The sequence below is a fragment of the Nelusetta ayraudi genome, unplaced genomic scaffold, assembly GCF_046127955.1.
Source record: "Nelusetta ayraudi isolate G7.1 ecotype Tasmania unplaced genomic scaffold, CSIRO-AGI_Nayr_v1 ptg000004l, whole genome shotgun sequence".
NCBI lineage: Eukaryota > Metazoa > Chordata > Actinopteri > Tetraodontiformes > Monacanthidae > Nelusetta > Nelusetta ayraudi.
Window position 1 is genome coordinate 12,372,504 of NW_027466054.1, and position 21,658 is coordinate 12,394,161.

Genomic DNA, 21,658 nt, shown 5'->3' on the forward strand with positions numbered 1-21,658 from the left:
TGCTGCTAGGTCCCAAATTCGATACAAACACACACTTCATATCAGCAACTTGTGAGTTAAAAGGTATTAGTCAGCAAGTGGAGACACTGCAGCAACTACATTTAGGCCATTATGCCTCTTTTGCTGCATCACAGCTGAGTGGATCCATTGTCCCAATCTTTGTTGCCTTTTGTGCCACACTTTGAAAGTGTGTGTGAGATTGAACCATTGACCGTAAATAAAGATGGATGGAAATTCTGGTTTTAAAAAGGAGGCCGACGTGGAAGTGTCAAAAGCCCTCTGGTTGTGGCCGTGGCTACTGTTTAGTAGCATAGTGCAGTTGGCTTGCCAGCGGGCGAGCGTTGCGCTCACGCTCCAATCATTGCTAACATCTGGAACCACCCACACATCCAGATATGGAACCACAGTCATTCTGTCCATCTTGATATTCAGTCAATGTTTGGGACACAGCCAGTAAGATATGTACAAGACAATGGTCAGCAGTGGAAACGGATGATAAATGGCCATGTGTAGGAAAAAATAACGTTTATGTTAAAGTTCTTCTGTCATTAACATCAAAGCAATATGCCGCTCTACTTTTCTCCCACACAATCCCTTGTTTCTGACCCCTGTGGTCGCCGTGCAAAAAAGCTGACTACGGTCAACAGTCCTAACAACGTGCAGATCTATTTTGAATGACAAATGTATTGAACCTGATTTATCCGATTTGATCTAATTATGTTATCTTAACTGATCTCGACATCATTTTGTTTTATTACCACAGAGACAACCCCAAATTCACCAATCAGTCTCCCCAAGTCGCCAACGTTCCCATCAGGCCGTGGACCTTGGGGTGATGAGTGTTCCATCTGCTACGAGAACTTGGTGGACACGGTCATCTACGCCTGCGGACACATGTGTCTGTGCTATACCTGTGGCATCAAGCTGAAGAAGATGTCCAACGCCTGTTGTCCAATCTGCAGAAGGCAAATCAAAGACATAATCAAGACCTATCGGAGCACATAAGGGGAAAGAAAGGCCTGACTTTACCCCAACAAAACCCCAGAGTCAGGGGAGAAAAGAAATGTCACATTTCAGGGAATGTGAACTTTGGTACTTTTCTCAAATGTTTTCATGCCATTAATGTCAATTAGGTCTCTAGCGTATCATTTTTCCAAAGCTGATACGGCTTCATTCAGAAGGTCTTTTCCTCTTTAAGGAGGCGCTGTCAAGGCCTCGCTGCACAAGCAGCGCTGAAGTGGAAGGGGTTACTACTGCAAGTTTGATTCCTACCAGATGAGTATTCGTTCTCTTCGGGGATTCTTGAAAGACACTGAGGGAGGGGAAGCTGAACCCGTTCCTGAATTCTCCTTCATCTGACGGATCTGCGTCGCAACTTTTTAGAGACTGTCACCCAAAGCAAATGAGTCACTTTGGGGCTGAATGTCTCGGCAAGGGTTCTTTAAGTAGATGAGTGAAACACGCCGTCATACCACAGCAGCTAATCATCTCAGTATGTCACAACTTGTGTCTGTGTGTTACTGAGGACCGGAAAAAGAGAGAAGTCGGTGTGGGTTTCTGTGATTGTCGTGGTAAGTACCAGTGAGATGTGCTTAGAGAGCCGAGGGGGGCCGAGCATCTTAAGTAGGATTGTAACAACTTGTACTTGTATAACTAATGTACCACTTCCAGTAGTTCTGTTGCAAACTTTTGTGGCATCTATATCGTCGTGATAGCTAGCTACTTGCTCTGCAATGTGGTATGTTGCACTGAAATCAGCATTATCTTCTCCACAAAGGCCCCATTATTGACAAAAAGGGCAAACGACACTCAGCGCTCCTATAAATATGGTCCTAGAAAACCAATAGACTCAGCAGCTTCGAATCAGTAAAAGAAAAAGGTAAAGTTAATTAAAAAAAATTTAAAAAAACAAAACATAGTCATTTGAATTCTCCTCAGGGCCAAAAACATTTTGTTTTTTTTGTTTTTTTAAAGATGATGCAAACTATTTTCCCAAACTTTAGCCCAACACACTGTGACCACTACAAACAAATTGAATGATTATCTAAAATAATTGCAATCAGAGCAACAATTGAGGGATTTTTACACCAAACAGAAAGAGTGACTGTGATCTGTTGGGAAATTCTGTCAAGGACCACCAACCCTGTAGACAGCACTAGTTGAGGTTTTTTTGTAACCTGGAGACATCTGCACAACAGTCCCACGAAAATATCCTGCCTCTTGTTGCACAAGCGTTGTGTATACAATGACAATAAAAGGAATGTCAATCTTACATGGCAAACAAAATATTACAAAGTTGGAACGAAAGAGTTTCTATTTGTTCTACTTTACACAGTGGTTCAGAGTTCTTCATCAGTAAACAAAATGGGACTTCTCCTCTGAATAGTTTTGTTGATCATGTAATAGTTGCATCTATAAACTTAAAACCATGTATACTCAAACAGCAGAACACTGCATCCTGCCTTAATCCACAAAACAATCTGTCCTCAAGTGGATGTATCACAGTGAAATGACCAAATAATGCTTTTTTTTAAGGCACAACCTGTTCACTCAGAGGAAACAAAGCACACAAATTTGAAATTATTTTTGTACGCGAATTAAATCCCTGCCATTTTTCAGATATTTAAATTGTTGAATAACCCTGGAGGAAAGGCCTTTCACCAGCAGCAGAGATACTTTACAGAGAAGGGGGTTATTTAAAGGTTTTCTATTTTGGATATTTGTACAAAAGAAAACAAAAAGAATTCTATCCCATAGTTTCACTCCAAAATGTCTTGGTACATCCCCCAGATATTCCACCCACACAGCAGTAAGCCATCAAGACATTGAAGCTCATTGGCTGTTTTTTTTGTTTGTTTGTTTTGTTTTGTTTTTTTTATGTCATTGTACTTCATTTTGTAGATAATCAACCAATGGGGCTCAAACCGATGCTGCTATTATATTCGCCAGCTGTCCTTCTCTGGATAAATCCCTCCTCCCACTTTACAGTTTGATTACGCTACTGCTTGAAGTGTTGATTCACATTTGAATGTTAACTTATGTATTTAGAGAGATTATTGATTTTTATTGGTGTGTTTGAAGTTGACAAAATGATAAAAAAGAAAAACATTTTATCTGTTTCGTTTCGAGGGTTTTCTTTTCTAAGTTTTGATTGATGATCCTGATTCTAAAAAAATCTGTGCTGTTTATCTAAATCCATGAGAATCTAAATTTATTCTTGTTTTTTTTTTTACTAGTGCAAATATAGAGAGGGTTGCTTGTACTTTGAAGCAATATGATATTGCAGTACACAATCAAAACCTCATTGCTTTGGGGTGCAAGATATAAACTATAGGTTTTGTTACAAGCCCTGAATTTCAGGTTTTCCTCGGTCGTGATTTCTCTTTCGTATGTGTGAGCCTGTGTTAGGGAGACCTACCACCAACTAAGGTTTTATATTGTTCTGTAGTCTAGAAGCCATGGCTGCATAGTATAGATCAATGTCACTTTATGAAGCTACTGATTGTAATCTTGTAAATGTTTAGGCCAGCGTTGCTCTCTGACTTCTCGAGCGCACTCAGACCAAATTAAAAGTATGTGTTAAAAACATTGCATAGCAGTAATTGCCATTTCTTTTCATGAGATAATCAGCATTTCATGACAAGGCATCATTATTGGCATCATTTGGATGAAAACTCACCTGTAAACACCTCCATGCAGAAATGTCATTCTTTTTTATTTTTGCTTTTATTATTGTTTTTTTTTGTTTGTTTGTTCTGCATTTAGACGACGCTCCTTGAATGTCACTGAACCTGTAACTTTCTATTTATTTTTGTTCCGTCACCGATGTGTGATTCCCCCGAACTTGCTTTTGTTGCGTGTTTCCTTTCTTTTCTGACTCCTGTGTACCCAGCCTGCTCACAGCAGCACACTTAGACTTGATTTCTGTGGCTCTATATGTCATGCATGAGTAATCGGTTCACACGCTGTGAACATCGGGACCAACGTTAGGCGAGTGTCAGTCGGACGCTGTTAGTGTTCATGTAGACTGGTACCAGTGGCTAGAAATGTCCATTGTTGTGACTCAGAGGCTTAAATACTTTGCAGACCTGTATTTTCTTTCCTCTATTCTTTTGAATTTGTTTGTTTGTGAGCTCTGTTCAGTGTGAGTCGGATGATTGTGGTAAATAAACTTTCCAGATGTGTTTGAGAGAAAAGTTTCTCACTTTTTTTTATGATTGGCGCAACAAAAACGTTGTTGTGAAAATATTTGTAGGTGGTGGTAGGTAGTTGTAGGTGAAATATTTACCATCGCAAACTGCATTTACAAACCACAGACTAAAACAAAAAGATTTTAGCTTTTAAAAATTAGGCCTTTTGTTGAACCAGGTTGCTGCAGCGGTAGCAATTTTATCAAAGCTGGATGTCATTTTCAAATCTTTTCAACTATCTTGGCAGACAAACAAAACTAATCAATTCCTGGAGACATATCAGACAAAAGAGAAAAATCAATCATCAGTCACTTGTCAAGGACCAATTCTACTGAACCCTTTAAATGTATGCAGCAGAGGACCGTGGGTTTTGCTCTTTTCATTATCATGGCTGCTATTAGAGGTGCACCAGCACAGTGTTCTTCCAACAGCTGACTGCCAGTACTATTGAAATGGTGAGGATACTGTATGAGAGTTAAGCCTTCAGGTGTAACCATGCTTTCTAGAGAACCAGATGAAACAACCACAGCCCTCTGGAGCATCGGGTGTTTCCTCTGTCCTCTATAGCCACTAAGGGAAACAGGTAGGGAGACAGATAGATAGATAGATAGATAGATAGATAGATAGATAGATAGATAGATAGATAGATAGATAGATGGATGGATGGATAGATTGATGTACTTTATTGATCCCAAATTGTGAAACTACGCTGTTGTAGCACTAAAAACAATACAAAATAGCAAATGTGTCCCATAATAACTGTAAATTCAAACTACTCATTTGGATGTCTTGCCACTGCACCCGGACAGTTACCCTTCCATCTGTGACTGCAGCAGATGACTCATGACATCTCCATATAAAAAAAACAAGTAAAAAGAAATGCAGATCGTCATGAAAAGCAATAATCCAGACAAGTGTCCCTAATACACTCATTGCTCCCTTGAGTGTTCACAGCTCTGCCTGAGATCACCGGCTTTTCGTTGTTATAGGCCCTGTCACATTAAAAGAAAGGGGCTGTTCATAATAGAATTTAATGTGCAGACTCGCTGTCAGTCTGCATATTGAGTATGTAATGTAATCTGTTCATATGAAAATCTCTGAAATTTCATCAGCACCAGCACATGCTGTCAGGAACAGAGGATCAAGACTGATTCAAGAGAGACATCTAGTGGAGATACATTGTACAGTTATCTACATAGCCTTACATTTAAAAACGAGCTCATCTGTCAAGTCAAAACAAAGTAAGTTCTTCTGACAGCAAACTCAGCTCCATCTTAAAAACAAGTGATAGAGCTCTCACTTGATTTTTCAAGGTACATAAGACATGAATTTGCGGATATAGTAGAACAATGCCGTTGTTGTAAATGTCAGAAATGTTTAATCTCATACGTTCATGTATTTTGAAATGTACAATATCTATGACTTACAATTCTGAAAACCTCTCACATGAATTTATACTGCGAGGAACTAACAAAAAATACACCATAAGAATTGATCCCCATTGATCAAAAACTCAACACAGTGAGCACTTTAATACTTAACACTAATACTTAAAAAAAAAACTAAAAAAAACTTTTAAGTAAAGAAATAAATACTTAATTCACTGTAACCTTCAACCAACACAGATATTAAAATGCATGCTGGGATAACTCACCCAAACAAACACGCAGAATCCTTCAAGGGTAGGTTGCTCCTTTAATTTTGTCCTTTGTGGCTCATGTTCCGATTATGTGTAATTAAATCTTGTTATTACAAGAGTTTATCAGTGATGGTCAGGGCCGTTTCTAGCTTCATGGTAGCCCTAGGCAAGATGCTGTTTGGGGGCCTTTAGTTTGTCAAACTGTGATGAAGAGATTCCTATTACTTTAGATGGTCTACTAAGATGCCACAATCGATTACACTTCATGAGCAAAACAGGCTAAAGGTAAAATTAAACATCTTAAGTTGAGTCACTCAGGCAAGTTGAACGGATTAAAAAACACTATAATACAAGGAAAAGAATACTTTTATATGTCAATAAATAGAACAGATTAAGTATTTTAAAAAATGTTTACTTTAAATAAGCAAATCCAACAAACCACCAAGTGCAACAATAACAATTAACCAACATTTAAAATAATGCTTAATTACCTCAGTCTCACACTTAACATAACACCTAATAATAACACACATTCACCTGGACAGAAGGAGGTTCTGAGGAACGTGATGGTTCTGGAGCTTCCTGAGCTTTCCTTCCTAAGAGTTTTTATTTATTTATTTATTTATTTATTTATTTATTTTTGCATTAGTTTACACACTGTACTAGTTAAAGTGATAAAACTGAGATAAATGATCACACAATAGTCTAAAATAGTCAACACCATGCGTAATAAAATATTTCCATAAAATATTTCTTTGGATTATAAAACAGTAGCACACTTCTAAATAGGGGCCTATAAAATACACACTAAGCTTAGTAAATGAATTCTAAGTAAGGCTAAAATAACATCCCTGTTAGAATCTGAATAAACGGGTCTGGAGTCATTCAGTCATTCCCATAGCAGGACAGGCCAACTTGGCAGGACATGGCCAACTTTCATAAAACAAACCAAAAAAAAGCTGAGTTCATAACGAAGAAATATTAGCCAGCAAGCTAACATTTATCCGACGCTAGCTAGCTGGACAAATAAACAAACTTATGGGGGCGGGGGCGGCGTTTCACCTCCACCTCTCCAGCCCACATCACTTACAAAACTGCGGTGCAGTACAAAAAATAACTTACCTTTATCTTAACAGGAATGAATGGTAGCTGTCAATCATTTCCCATCATACCTGTCGGCGTCGCCAGGCCGCTACGTCACTACTGTGTGACAGCGCGGTCCAACGACCTAACAATGCCAACAAAAAAACCACTAACCACAGCTTATTATTGCAGTTTTTTTTATTTATAGCCAACGTTTAAGCATATAAGGAGTGTAATAAACACATGAGATAGCTACAGATAAACACGGACATTGTAATTCTTCTTAGAAGAGGCTGAACGTGCAGCTTTGGTGCCCCCTAGTGGCTTGCGGGGCCTAGGCATTCGCCTCGTTCGCCTGTGGCAAGAAACGGCTCTGGTGAAGTTTTATGTACGTGGGCTAGCAGGGCATGGCCCATTTGCACTATTCATTAAAAATTATAAGGGTTATTGTCTAAATAAAATTCAAATTATAATATTCTTAGTGAAAGCTGCATCACAGCATCACATCGAAAAGTAACAAAGAAAAAAAACGGGGTATCTCTTAACGAGCTAACTAAAAGCAGGCCAACCTCACCTGATCTTCCTTCGTTTCTTTGAGCAAATGATTGACAAGTGTCATGTCCCACCCTTTCAGATAAGTTCTGACCAATCAGAACGTTGGTTCAGTGATTGATGGGTGTCACACGCCATGATTTGTTCAACGTTTAGGATAAAATCACTTCTCTAAGGCCAATGGCAAGAACCCAAGGAAACGTTGGAGAGAGAGAAAAAAAAACAGCATCGCTCAAACTAGTCTAAGTTTTGCGTTCCTGGCTTTTAATATAATGCATGTCGAATTTCAAGTTTAGTTAAGCTAATTTTTTTTTACCAAGAATTAGCTTAGGTTCTGTGTCTATCGAGCGGTACTACTTCCAAATATCACTTAAGTAACTTGTTGATTACCACGTTTGCATCCCAGAAATGCCGTCGGTGTGAACTCCCCCTCTCTGTTAGGTAAGCCCCCGTTGATTTAACTGTTCACAAAACTCTCATGTTTCAATAGTTTTCTCGATTCTGTCTCGCTGTTGTAATTTTAGCTTTTGCTCTGTAGTTGGCCCTGCGATGAACTGGCGACTTGTCCAGGGTGTCACCCTGCCTTCGCCCTAAGACAGCTGGGATAGGCTCCAGCAGACCCCCGTGACCCTGAATAGGAATAAGCGGGTATAGAAGATGAATGAATGAATGCTCTGTAGTTGTTGCTGCTGTTTTATTAAAGCCATGCTATTTGGCACAAAGTGTTGCATGGTAAACACTGAAGGTCACTTGGTGGTGTTTGAGCAACTATTGTTGCGTTACATCCTTAGTTGGACAGTTTTCTGGCAGTGCAACTCTTCCATCGTCATCAGACACTCGTACTTGCCGCCTAATAGTCGTGTAGTTTCCACAGTTTGCGTCTCGTAGGTTGTTCCTTTTACTGTTGCGCTGAGAACTAAATCTGCGTACGCGTTGGCCCAGCCAACCAATTTCACCGTCAGCCGCCACGGAACAATATTTAGCTTTAGACTAAATATTCCGCTATGCACAGAAATAGAAATAAAATGCCATGACAGTTACAGTAACATTGATGTTGTACATACAAAGTAAAAGTACGAAATCTAGTGGTGAACCGATACAGCATCCAACCCGTTCAATTTGAGACTGGATGAAAACTTGGCCCATCTGGCAAGTTTATTTCTCGCCATTAGGTCTGGCGTGTTGCAAACGCCTCTGAAAAATCATGTACACCTATTGGTTAGTTGTTGTTTTTTTGTCCTAACAAACCATTTGTGTGTGCAATGGTAAAATAATACCAGCAAAAAGCAACATTCTCACTTCCTAACAGTGTCTCAAAGCTGAAAGCAAAGTGAAGAGGTCCAGCTAGACAAGGCTGAATGACGTTCAGTGACATTCAGGATTTCACAGTGTAATTATGCCACACATGCTGTGGAAAGGTTTTATTGGCTCAGAAGGTATTGCCAGTCAAGGCTTTTCCTTTCCTAACGTTTTCCATAGATATTGTATTCAAGCATGCTGCAATTCAAATACCAGAAATATTAAGTAAAAAAAAAAACTACAACAGTAACAGTACTAAACAGTGGTTTGAACTGTTGCCACTGGCCAAAATAATGCCGTTTTTGAATTTACAGTAACCACCACTGTGTCAGTCTAGTTTTGTGTACATGAAGGCTCCTATTGTGATTCCCCCACACATGTTCTGTGCATAGTAAATTTTGACCTCACCTCCAACATTGCATTTTGCCATGCAAATATCTGAAAAACGTGTCTTACTCAAATCCTCCCCTGAACCTGCGTTTTCCCAGTGTGTCCCAAGAATGGGTCCCAGGAATGTTTAGATGCAAGTGATAAATCTCTCCACAGATGTGTGGATTCAAGGGCATGAAAATTCCCCGGTCCTCTCGGCAAAGAAGCCAGGAACACATTTGTCTTCATTCATTGTTCTCATAAGTCATACCTCGCTACGTATAACCATCTGCGTTGTTCTGTTTGTACACTTGTAAACTCACTTAATCTGGCTTGCGCGATACGACGAATAGAGATAAATGTCTCGATCTATAATAAAACTGTCACATCTTATCCAGCTAGATGCCTATTGTGACCAAAATGGGCTTTGTCTTTATCAGCAACAGTACCTTGTGACTGTAAGTGAGGGATAAATGACGCAGAGCCGATGTAAAACAACAAAGATAATACATTTAATATTGTTTCTCTGTTGGGCAATGCGAGATACAATGTAAACATGTACAAGATACAAATAAAAAGAAACAACACTTGTAAGAATGAAACGTTAGATCAGAAAGGCGCCTTGTTTTCAAATGAAATGCACAACAAGACTCAAGGCTGAGCGGAGGAAGAAAAAAAAAACAAAACCAAACCCTCACCAGCAATTGCTGATAATGTGTTTTCTCCGAACGTTCTCTGCACACTGCAGGGAATCTCTGAGTGGCTTTGTTGCCGTGTGAGATTTGTTGGAGAGATGACTCACTATTGGATGATTCACTGACATCTGCAGTGGAGGGAGAAAAAAAAAACCTCCCTGTGGCATTTCTTAATGAAAACAAGGTGTAAGAAAGACAAACTGCAAAACAATCAGAATAGAAACAAACTAAAAAAAAAAAAATAAAAAAAAATCAGGACAGAATAGCACCTCCTTTGGTCCAACTCAAGGCCTGTAGTTGTTTGTGTGTTTGTTCGTATGGCTGTCATGCTGGTAACTGGTTGATCTCGTCACAATTTTACAGATAAGGTACGACTTGGACTGATGGCATCAGAGTAAATTGTTATGGTTTGGCAAAGCGCTCCCATCGGCGGGGCTGGCGACAAATTCTGTGAACCCAGCAATAAAACTGGGCTCTCCCTTTCCCCATCAGAACAATCCCAAGCTGCACTTGAAGCACCTCTTGGCAGCATCTTCACCAAAAAGGAGCCCGAGCTGCAGACGCCCAGACGAGGCACCCTTGATTTTCTTTTTCTTTTCATTCTTCTTTTTTTTAGGAAACCATAATCGCTGCGGTCTTTTGACTGGCTGAGGTTAATTAAGACACTGCCGTGCTAATTAGAAACAGGGATTCAAGCAGAGGCAGAGATAAGTGCCGCAGCAGTGGCAGCGGCACCTTGTTCCTCGTCACAGCCTCTCCCAACAGCTCCTGCTGATGCCTGCTGGCGCGCCGGGTGACGGGAGAAGTTTCCCACAATGGCAAATAATCAGCGTTTCCCCGGCTTTGCCTTCTTTTGTGCCGACTGCTTGAGATAAAGCCCTGCAAGATTCGCTTGTTCTCCCCTCTCGCACACTCAAACAGAAGCTTGATATTAATTAAGAAAACCATACAAGCCAGCCACCCCCTCTAAGGCCTCCTCTCTCTCTCTCTCTCTCGCTCTCTCTCTCAAACACACACGCACCAGGACTTTCTCATTGAACCTACGCATTCCACCATCAAATGGCTGTCTTCATTAATTCACACATCACTCTCCTACAGAGCTGGGTGCCCTGTTGCAGATGCATTTCCATTATAGATTAAAGTTCCTTTTAATAAGTGCAGAAAGAAAAACACTTCCGCTGATCCTGCTTTCAAACTTTCAGACATTATTTTCTAAACAGAAGCCTCACCGTTGTTTTTGTTTTTTATTACTGCCGTCACACCTCCAGGGTTCTACAAGATCTGTAGACGGTTCTACACCGCACCAGATCAGTTTCAAGACCCATGGGCAATGTGTTAGGGAACTTTTGTTGTGTGAACTCACTTGTTTCCCTGTTCATTAAGCTGTGGTCTTGACTTCAGGAGGCTGGCCCAATGGAACCATCACCCTCCCTGAATTACTAGCTAGAATCTTGTCGTCTCTCTTCTCTCATCTAGGTATTTAGACTGTCTGATGGTCAATCTCCCAACTGTCTGCCCTCATCCACCTCCTCCGTTGCCCTTTTCTCACCTGCAAACAACCCATCTCACCCTGCGCGAACACAATTACAAGGCACGGAAAGCAACCTCCCTCCGAAAAAAACCCCCAGATTTGGACATCAGAATGGTTCACCCTGGCGCGGATTCTCGGGGCTGTGTCGAGGAAGGAACAGAGGAAAAACCCTGCGGGGGAGAGAGAAGGGCGAAGTGGATGCCAGAGGTGCAGAACGGAAGTACATCCCACCAGAACGCACCTTGACAGCAGCTGGTGTCGGGGATTACAGTGCTGAAGGTGCTTCACGCCTGAGAGACGCGTCCATTTGTTCGAATAACACGGCGGGGAGCAAGTAAAACTGGGCGCCGCGGCCGGAAGAGCCGTCTCACTTGGCTGGCTTCCGGGAGCACGTCAGCATTCAGCAAAATGTATTTCCCAGTCACTGGTGAGTTGTGTGCTAGCAGACAGCAGCGACGGTGGAAGGTAAGAAACCCGGCACTCTGTTTTCCATCTGCTGTGAGTGAACGATTAGGCTTTCAAGACGTGAATCGAAATACGGATTCACAACAACCGGGAAACTACGATAAATATGTGAAAAGATGAAATTGTCGTGAAAAAGTGAAAATTTCATGCTGAAGTATGCTTGTCGCGTCTTGGCCTTGTGGAGAAATTTAAACCAGTTTGTCAGACAATGACGTCAATTAATAACAAAGCTTCGGCTATAAGAGTTGTTGTGCTAATGCTGACTCCCCCCCCACAAATTGTCACCTCTAACTATGATTTCAAATGAAATCTTGCTTTGCTAACTAACCAAGAACTGCACTTGGCTCTCGAGGTGTTTAGAGTGAAGCAGGCATCTTCTTTCATTGCCACCAAAATGGTATCAGCTTTCATATCACAGCAAACTAGCAAAGCAACAATGACGCATCCGCCTGCATTACCCAGGTAGGGCCTGCCCGGGGCTCAGCAACGAGGAGGAAAACAGGTTTGTTTTTTCTATATTTGGCATATGTCACGGAAGTTGACGGATCGAACGGAAATGGCCTGAAGGAACATTGCTTGTTTACCACTGAGACTCTCCGTCAGACGTCTGCGCATTCCGCTGTCAGTTCCAAATGTCTCCTTCCGCCGTGACGACCAGTGAGTGGGAGACTGACTTAGTTAGACAGCGGTGGGGTGAATATCAAAAGAAGCATCCATGCAGGTGCAGAGAGAGTTATGGTCCAGAGGGAAAGGGAGAGGGCGGGGAAGAAAACAACAGAAAGACAAAAAACTTAAATAATATATATAAAAAAAAAAAACTATCAAAAATCCATTCAGGCACAAACGTGACAGCTTAGAGCAGGGTCACTTAGGCCCTAGATGATGGGCATACAACTCCTTGTCTGTATTAGAGGATGGCGGATGAACATAATGTCACTGCAGGTCGGTGGGTTGCAACCATGCTGTTAACAAATCCAATAGTTCCACTGCTTTTCCTGCTCGGGAGGAGGAGCAGTGGACGGTCGCGGTATGGTTCACAACATCATGATAAGAACGACGTGTCACTGCTTTGGTCCAACCTGTGTTTTTAGGGCCATGCACAGCTGCTCTTGTCGACAAACCTAAAACAATGATTCAGGAAAAAAGAAAAAGCACAGAGCTGGCAGTTTGACAAAGAATATTGACTCCCCATAGACTGAATTCGTTCATGTTTCATCAACACCTTGACTTTTTTTTTCTCTCTCTCGTTGAAGCATGATGTGCTTCTATTGCACATTTCCTCGCAGATTCATTTCAAATCAGGACAAAAGAAGAGGGCGTAAAAAATAAGGCTTTAAAAAACACCAAGCAGCTAAACGCATTTTGACACTTAACGGTTCCCTTGCTAGTTCAGCTCGAGCAAACAAAACTTTTTACAATAAAACGCGCTGGAGAAAAACTGGTAAAGTGATTCGACACATTTACATAATGCCTTCGTCATGACAGAAAGAACTTATCATTTTTGCAAATATTATTGTTTTTTTAATTGCATTATTCAAAGCACATTTCGATTTTTTTTTTTAACCGTTTATTCCAGAAACCCCACATTGTGTTTTTGCATTTTATTTTTCCATGTCAAAGTTTTGAATGTTGAGGTAAATTAAGTCAATTTTTTTTTAACTCATTTTGAGTGTTCATGTATGTATGTATTTATTAAGAACAATGTGGGGATTGATGTGAGAAGTGATTGTCAAAATCTATTTGGATATAAGATGCTATGTAATAAATATAAATAAGATCAGGCATTATGTAAAAAAACAATAAAGATTAAGGAAGTGCTCATGATTTGCTAAAGTTGCAGCACATCAGCATAGAGGTGTTTTTTTTATTACAATAAATTATTAGCCAATAAAAAAAATGTACTATAAAAATAAATTTAGCTGCACCGAGACATTAAAACAAAAAAATGTTTCTGTACAATTACTATTTAGACTCACTGACCAGCAGTGCATATCTTATTGCACTGAGGTAGGACAGCTGGGAAGCCATATGAGAGGTGGAGGGAAAAAATATCATTATAGTACCGCTAACTTCCCACATGAGGCTGCTATTTTTCCAATTCACTTTGAAATTTGGCTCGGCATTGAATTTTCACTCTAATTTAGGGTAAATTTAGTGAAAAAGCAATGGTAAAACAGATAAATTAAATAAAAACAACTACAAAAATAAATATTATGCCGAGTATTTACTGCATCTTTACATTAATGCACTTTAAGGTATAAAGTGCACTAATTCACAAAACAGAACCACTTCATTTCTCATTATTGCTACTGTGTGATCACAAATGAAGAAAAAAATACTTTCTTTTTTTGTTGCTAAAATAGACAACTGCTATTTAGCAGGTACTGTACATTTTTCAATACTATGATACTGTCCAGCAGAAACATAATGAAATGTCCGTGTTCACCCTCATAAAGAGAGCTCACACATCGTTAGAAAATATATTTCAGCAGTCTTGAACATCAGCCATTGGAATTTGAAAGATGGAATATAATTTCAAATTTAGTTTTGCTCACACTTTTAAAAAGGCAAGCAACTGTTCAAACTTAATATTGTTTAGCAATTCATAAATCTTAGTCTAACTTCTGTTTGGAAGATAACATCACACTCAGCACTACGTAGCTACTACCGGAACTTAATTTTGAGCCTTAATAACATTACATTTCAATACATTTTTATTAAGTGCTTCAGGTATTAATTGAAAAAGTAAAACTATCTAAAACTTTCTTTGGTTTTATCACATTTTGGACTAGATATTGTGCAAACATATCCCTGGGATTTGATGGCATCGCTGCAATTCCAGTACTTATTCAATTTGAAGCAACACTAATGTGTCTGTAAAACAAAATTATAAACAGAAACATCTTTTCTAGAACATCACTATCTCTGAAACATTGATAAACTACGTATTTTGTATTTTGTGATTATAATTCTGGAAAACTGATACTTTCAAGTTTTACAGGTTTTAATACATCTTTTCTCCCTGATATTTGCAACTCTGGGGAACAACTGGGGATTGAGATGTCTTCAAGAATGAAAGGAAACCTCAGCACCTACTCCACACATCCAGGTAATGCAAGCCAATTAAATTCTAGGCAATTGGTGGAGACCAGATGTCACAAGAAAGCAGAAATAATTCTCTAAGGAAGACTTGCATCAACACAAGAATAGATAATAACACAAGCAGTAAAGCCTAAAAATGCTAACTTAAAATATCTTATTTTGCTTGATGAAACAGTGGATTACATAAATGTGTTACTTAAGTCTTTTGTTCTGTTTTTTTTTTTTTTGTTTTTTTATTTGACTTCTGCTGAACCAATTAGACCACTTCAAGCTGATAACTTTTTTTTTGTCAATTTGACTATAGAAAAACTTCAGGTACTATGGCACTCTTTAAGGATTTGGTTGACCTAATGTTTCGCCATCAACTATTTGGGACTTTCATTCAAGTGAACAAATACAAAAGGCACTTATCGGCCATCATTTTCAGTGATGGGCTAAAACAAACAGAGCCATTACCTTGCTCAACATCAGTTTGTTATGCAAATCTCTGCAAGAAGTCATGGTGCCTGTTTAATTCTATTTTCTAAAGACACAGCCACTTCAGTTTTCTTTTAAGAGTTACCCATCTCTTGATTCTGTCTCACATTCCCAGCTAAAATAAAATTATTTTTATATTCCTCTTTAAGCATATTTTAGTAAACCAGCACTAAAAGTGTCTTGTCTCGTCAGATGAAAACTTTTTTTTTCCATACCCTTTTCATAAATGTAACTTTCAAGGACATATTGCTTCGGTGAGTTTATGGGTGGCGTGTGTAACATTTTGTGCCACGCACTTCATTGAACACATCAAATGAGAAATGTCAGATTGGGGATTTGGGTTTATTTTTTCCGCTCAAGGTAATTGGAGGGCACCCAACCTTTCCGGGGAAGCAGGCTGTCTTGCACTTGGCAGTACCACCATCCATTGGGATTTCTCTCCAAAACTTCCAGACAGGTGCCCTCACTAAAGCCCATAGTTTCCTCATCACCCCGATAGTCAGCAATGGATACGTACACATCCCTGCCAAGGTTGTTATGGATGAGCTGGTTCTTCTCAATGGGCTTGGGGCGGACTGTTGACACAGGGATACCATTACGTTGGTTCACTCTCGTCAGGGGATCTTGTACATTGCTTGTAGTGAACGAGCTTCCTGAGGACCCTATATTGGAGCGCTCCGTCGGTCTTGTCTGACTTTCAACAACCACATGTGGCCGCACTGTACTGAAGGATGCATTTCTGCGTACCCCAAGAGTGGCAGAACCAGAGCCATAATGATCACTTCTCCCAAGGGAGTCATTTCTCCTCAGAGACCCTGTCATGTAGTGAGTGTCCTTTGGAGGCTGTGTTGTGGTTACAAAAACTGATTGAGGTCTCACCGCCACCTGACGTACTCCATTCCTCATTCGAACACCTCCATTGACCATCCCGGATGGTTTGGAAAAACCACCAGGAGGTTTTGAAGGAATTGGCGGAGAATTCCTCCTTATGCCTTGATGTTGTTGGCTCAGACTCTGAATGTTGATATTATTCAATGCCAAAACGTGCTTTTCATTTTTCTCCAGGCTGTTGGACTTATTCCCACTGCCATGTCCATCTGATTCTGATCCACCTGCATCACTATTCTGTCTGACAGGTTCTAAGTAATATGAGGGAGCCCAGCCCTCCTCTGATCCCCAGCGGATGTACCACCAACCACTTTCCTGCTTCTCCAGAACTTCAACCTCAACTCCAGCTGGAAAGCTCATTTCAGAATCCTGAACCTTCTTGTAGGCATCTAGGGAGCGGTACAGATTAGGGGCTTCGAAATCTGAATCGCCACGACTTCCTTTGGAATAGACCGAAGAGAGATCAGAAGTACTTCGTGAACCCATAGAATCCTCTGATGAGATAACGGAAGCTGTTTCAGAGTCATCTCCCCGACCTGGTTTGAGGTTATGTCGAAACTGACTTGTAGGCCTCAGCTGTCTTCTCAAAGAGGTGATATCCATTCTCTCAGGACTCTGGGGCTCTGATTTGGTCAGAAGTGGTTTCGGTCTGACGGATGGCTTTGGCCTGGTGGAAGGACTTTGACCTATTCTCTGTTCAACATCCCGGTTGAAGGCAGACACCTTCTTGGTGCCCCTGCTTAATTCATCTGATGAAGAATGGGAGCTGTTGTCATGTGATCTAAGGTTAATATCTAGGTGTCGTCCCAGGGTTTGACTTCTTCGGTTCATCTCTGGTGTCATGGTCTTCATGGGTCTACCAGCTAATGGTGAGGAGCCAGAGGGTTTCCGTGGCACTGTGGATGAATGGTAGCTCCTTGGGGAATTTGGCTCACTGGAACCTTTAACTGAAGTTACTTTACTGCTGCCACTGCTTCGCCTGAAGCCGTCATTCTCATAGATGCACTCTTCTTTTGTGACCTCCTCTACAGAGCGAAAAGATCTCCGATGACTAATCACAGGGGAGGCTTTACAGATGGGAGAGGACGCCTTACAGGAAGGAGGGGTGTTGCAATATTTGTCACTGACCACAGTGCTGATCTTCACATCCGTGTCCGATTCCCCTTCACATCCAACTGCGGGAACGTCGTATTCAGGTTCCTCGTAAACTGGTCTGCTGGGTGGCTCGGACACTTTGGAGGCTGAGGTGGTTGGAAGTGAGGCCTCTTCTGAGTCTTGTCTTTTGACAGGCGGAGCCGGGGGAGGTACTTTGGGTCGGGTCAACGTGCTGGACCGACGACTGAGGTTGGGCTTCTTGCGCTTGTCAATGTACGAACAGGGGGCCCAACCCTCCTTTTCTCCAATCTGCACATACCACCAGCCTCCAGGATTTTTCTCAATCACCTAAAAAAACATTTGGGAAATGCACATATAAAATGGAAATTGAAAAGCCGTGAAGTATTTTTATTAGCTGTAGCAAGAAATTTGTTGTTGTTGTTTCTTTGTTTTTTTTTTTTAAAGAGATCTTGTTATACTTGTTATGTTGTTATGCTTTTCAAGGATTAATGGTGAAAGTTTCAGCATCTGGAAATACAGTTTCTACGGAACTCACAATTTGCTAGTCATTTATCTTAGTCTCACGCATTCTTTTGACATCATGTTCCAAAAAACAAAACAAGCTTGCAACTCCTCTCGCAGATATCGATGTATGACAGGATTCTTACATCAGCCTTTTGTCCTCCACGGAAGCTGATGCCATCAGAGATTGAGGACTGGAAATCTGCTATTGTGTAATACTCTGCTTCCACAGCAGGGGGCTCTGGTGGTTTAGGCAACTGGAATCCCTGTAATAGATGGAATTGTTGTTAACTAGCATCATATTTAATGTCAAGAATCGTGTTAATTCTAATTCTTTGGAAAGAAAAAATATATATACATATATATATATATATTTATATATACACGGTATTTGTAGATATATATGCTTTGACTGGACCACATGATCAAAGGTGTGCTGAAAACCTTGTTCTGTTCATGTCCTTCAGTGGTTGCTGTGGCAACCCTTTCCATAATGGGGCAAATTAACAACTTCTTTGGGTTTGTTTGTCTTTATACTTATTTTCAAATTCCCAGTTATCACCAGTATTAATGTGATAAAATACACTGTTGCTTACATAATTACGTTACATTATAAATAAAATGGTAAACAAAAAAATAATACAGTAGCTGTGTGTATAGCTGACAATTGTTCTCACCAGGTTGGCGTCTCTTCTTGGAGGAGGTTTTTGTCTGAGATTTGGAGATCCTTAAAAACAACGGAACATATCAGTACGCACGCACGCACACACACACACACACACGCACATCCCTCATTCCAGACTTCAAATATATCAACCTTTGAGCTATTTATTTCTTAACATGACTGAAATGGCCTCATGCATAATTGAAAATGAGGTAAATACCTCCCCCTTTATCCCATCAGACTGTGGCAATGCATTGGGATATGTTGCGTTACATGGACATTGCTGTGCAATTCATGATAACTGCCACATATGTAGTGAACAAAGCTTCAACATAGCACTTAAAAATGTTTTGTAGTTCCTCCAAAAATAAAATGCTAACTTAATTGCACAGGTAAACATGCATTTGCTTTGAAATGCTTCACATACCTATAAGAATCCCTGACTTAATTACTTTTCATTGCCCTTTATTGTATGGTTTCAAAACAAGCACAATAAATACTTATTTACCATAACTTAAGACCCTACATTTATATATGATTACCGTGGCACCTATGGTACATTGATAGTTGTAAAGCCTTTACCATGCATAACTCTAAACAATATGGAAAAAGGAAAGCTTATATTAGGTCAACATGTCAGTAAATGCATATCCACACAAGATGTTAGAAGGCTGCACCTGTTAAGTGTTACGCAAGTTTGAAAAATGATACAAAACCATCATAACTAGACAGAAGAGCGATCACGTGGCTTACCTATTGCATCAAATCCTAAACAAAAGGAAAAACCATGTCTCAATCTATCAACAATGCACTGTTCAACCTCCTCTCCTCTGTCACAACCATCTACATCATCTTCAGGTACAATTCACGCTTAACATTCCATACATGGTCTACTTACCAATTTCCACTCTGTGAGGGGCCACTCTTGCCACAGCAGGGGACCCAGGGTCACCTCTCACTTTTTCATTCATGGCAGAACTTGCTGCTATTCCCAGACAGGGGCTGTTAGTGTCACGGCCTGCGCTCAGCCTCCGGCCCGTCTCGGCATTGATTTCAGCACTGAAGGGCATGGGCAGACTGATCTCGCTCTTGGAGATGTGGCGCTCTGGTGTGGTGATGTCCTCTCCATCAGTTTGGATGTCTTTCTCGCTCACCGACTTCTTTTGGAGTAAGTTGCTAATCTCCATGATGTTGCCGATGATTTCCACGGGACCAGTCAGCGTCTTTTTACGCGGGGAGAAATCCTCTTTCACCTTTTTTAAGTAAGATGCAGGGGCCCACCCCTCTTTTCCCAAGTACCTGTGGTTAGTAGATGAGAGATGAGAACCACATGTTTAGTGTCAAAGTTTGATAAATGTGGTTTTATAAACATTTTGTATCTTTGGAGAACCATTTGAATTGAAATGAAGTTTTTTTTAAATTCATTCTTCATTCACTAGTTTACCCTTTACCCCGCAGTGCAATGGTTTGGTTTTCATTAGGAGGGGATGGTATTTTCATTTGTCAATATTAATTAATATTAATATTATAATGTTTTAGATTGCCTTTGGTTTGTTGTTGTTTGTTTGCTTTTAGCATTAGTTATTCATCATGGCAAGCATTTTGAATAAACTTCCCAAATATAGCCAAAGGCAAATTCCCCCTGCTTTGATCTAAGCTTTTCATCCCACTCATACAAAAGCAGCCTACCCATTTTAACCTGTGCTACAAAACAATATTTTCCCATTTGAAGCATTTAAACAACAAAATGAGATTTTAAAAGTCAACTATTTATATTCTTAAAAAAAATGAAGCTAAAGGCAAACATGTTTCAAGTACTAATGCAAAGTACACTTGATCAAATAAATAAGGCGTAGCATGTTTTTTTTCAGGCATTCTATAAGCAAGGGTCTTTTTTCGTTCTCAAGAGGTAGAATCTTTTCAATTCCGCTACTGAGAGACTACAAGTTGCAGCCACCAGGAGTCACTGTGACAATAAGAACTGTATGCTTGTAGTGGCAAACAGGCCATTGATGTCAACGCTCAGGTTAGTTCTTCTTGGGAAATCTTGATTTGCCTACTTAACAATTGTACATGGCAACTATATATATAGACAAGTAACTTTGTGTTCAAGGTTATTTTTGTTTAAATGCCAACTCCCATCATTCTGTGATTTCAGATTCTCACTTCACATAGTGGAATTTTCAAGTAAAGTGTGTCTGTATGAATCACTCGGCAAAATTGCCATAAAATATTCACATTTTTCCATAGAACACTGTATGTATGACTGTAAGTAGAATGTACTGTCTTCTGTTTCTATGGCTTTCACAGCATGTCATAGTAATTTAATGACATGGACACAAGGACAAATGGAATCGAACAATTGAAATGGAACACTGGCTGAGTAAACAACACAATGAGTGTGTGCAGATAGATGAGGCAGACATGCATACATAAAAATGCCTGACTGATCTGTAGAGCGTGCCATATGCTAACAGTTTCTCCTCACTGCCATTATGCAGATGAGGGCAGCAGGAGACAAGTGCCTTGATCACAGCACTGCCAACAATGTCACTGTTCTCTGAGGACATGTTCTCTCTGGAAACTTTCCATTTCTCTAATTTGGCCTATGAGCACACTCACCTGATGAACCACCAGCCCTCCAGATTCTTTTGGATGACCTCCACGATGACTCCTTTATCAAAGCTGACTTCATCCTTCCCTTGACTAGTATACGACTGGATTGTTACATATTTTTCCTCTGGATATAAAAAGAGTAAAGGGCAGACAGTCAGAACAGAGTGATTGTGAGTGGTGTTGACTTCACAAAGGAGTGCAACCCACAGATTCAGTTTACATCTTTCCGGAGAGACTTAGAGAGGAGAGAGAGGTAGAATGTGACCCGCATTGAATGATCTATTTTCATACCAAAACATCCTACACAATAGCACAACAGTCCCCTATCCTTGCCAAACTCTGATGTTTTTTCTTCCACAAGCATCACAAGTTCAAGCATTCCGGACCACAACCCAGTATTTATCTCCCTCCAGAGAGATTCCTTCTCCAGCTACTTTATCAGAGACTTTCTTGAGGAGATGAAATATTCAT

General features: G+C 40.3%; 2 protein-coding genes across 5 annotated transcripts in view; one reads left to right on the top strand and one right to left on the bottom strand.

The window, feature by feature from the left end:
• The window catches only part of neurl1aa (neuralized E3 ubiquitin protein ligase 1Aa), a 39,416-nt gene extending 35,220 nt beyond the window's left edge, over positions 1-4,196 (top strand). Inside the window, exon 6 of the mRNA XM_076035278.1 lies at positions 764-4,196. Coding sequence (XP_075891393.1) covers positions 764-1,005 — 242 coding nt within the window. The 3' untranslated portion in view covers positions 1,006-4,196. The remainder of the gene's footprint in view (positions 1-763) is intronic.
• A 5,426-nt stretch (positions 4,197-9,622) lies between these two features.
• The window catches only part of sh3pxd2aa (SH3 and PX domains 2Aa), a 78,290-nt gene continuing 66,254 nt past the window's right edge, over positions 9,623-21,658 (bottom strand). For 2 of the 4 annotated variants that reach the window (XM_076035308.1, XM_076035290.1), the window contains 6 exons: positions 21,194-21,311; positions 19,470-19,870; positions 19,325-19,339; positions 18,585-18,634; positions 18,054-18,173; positions 9,623-17,733 (listed from right to left, as the gene is read on the bottom strand). In XM_076035308.1, the coding sequence (XP_075891423.1) occupies positions 15,745-17,733; positions 18,054-18,173; positions 18,585-18,634; positions 19,325-19,339; positions 19,470-19,870; positions 21,194-21,311 (2,693 nt within the window). In that variant the 3' untranslated portion in view covers positions 9,623-15,744. The remainder of the gene's footprint in view (positions 17,734-18,053; positions 18,174-18,584; positions 18,635-19,324; positions 19,340-19,469; positions 19,871-21,193; positions 21,312-21,658) is intronic. The other 2 variants (XM_076035318.1, XM_076035299.1) reach the window with 1 other exon arrangement.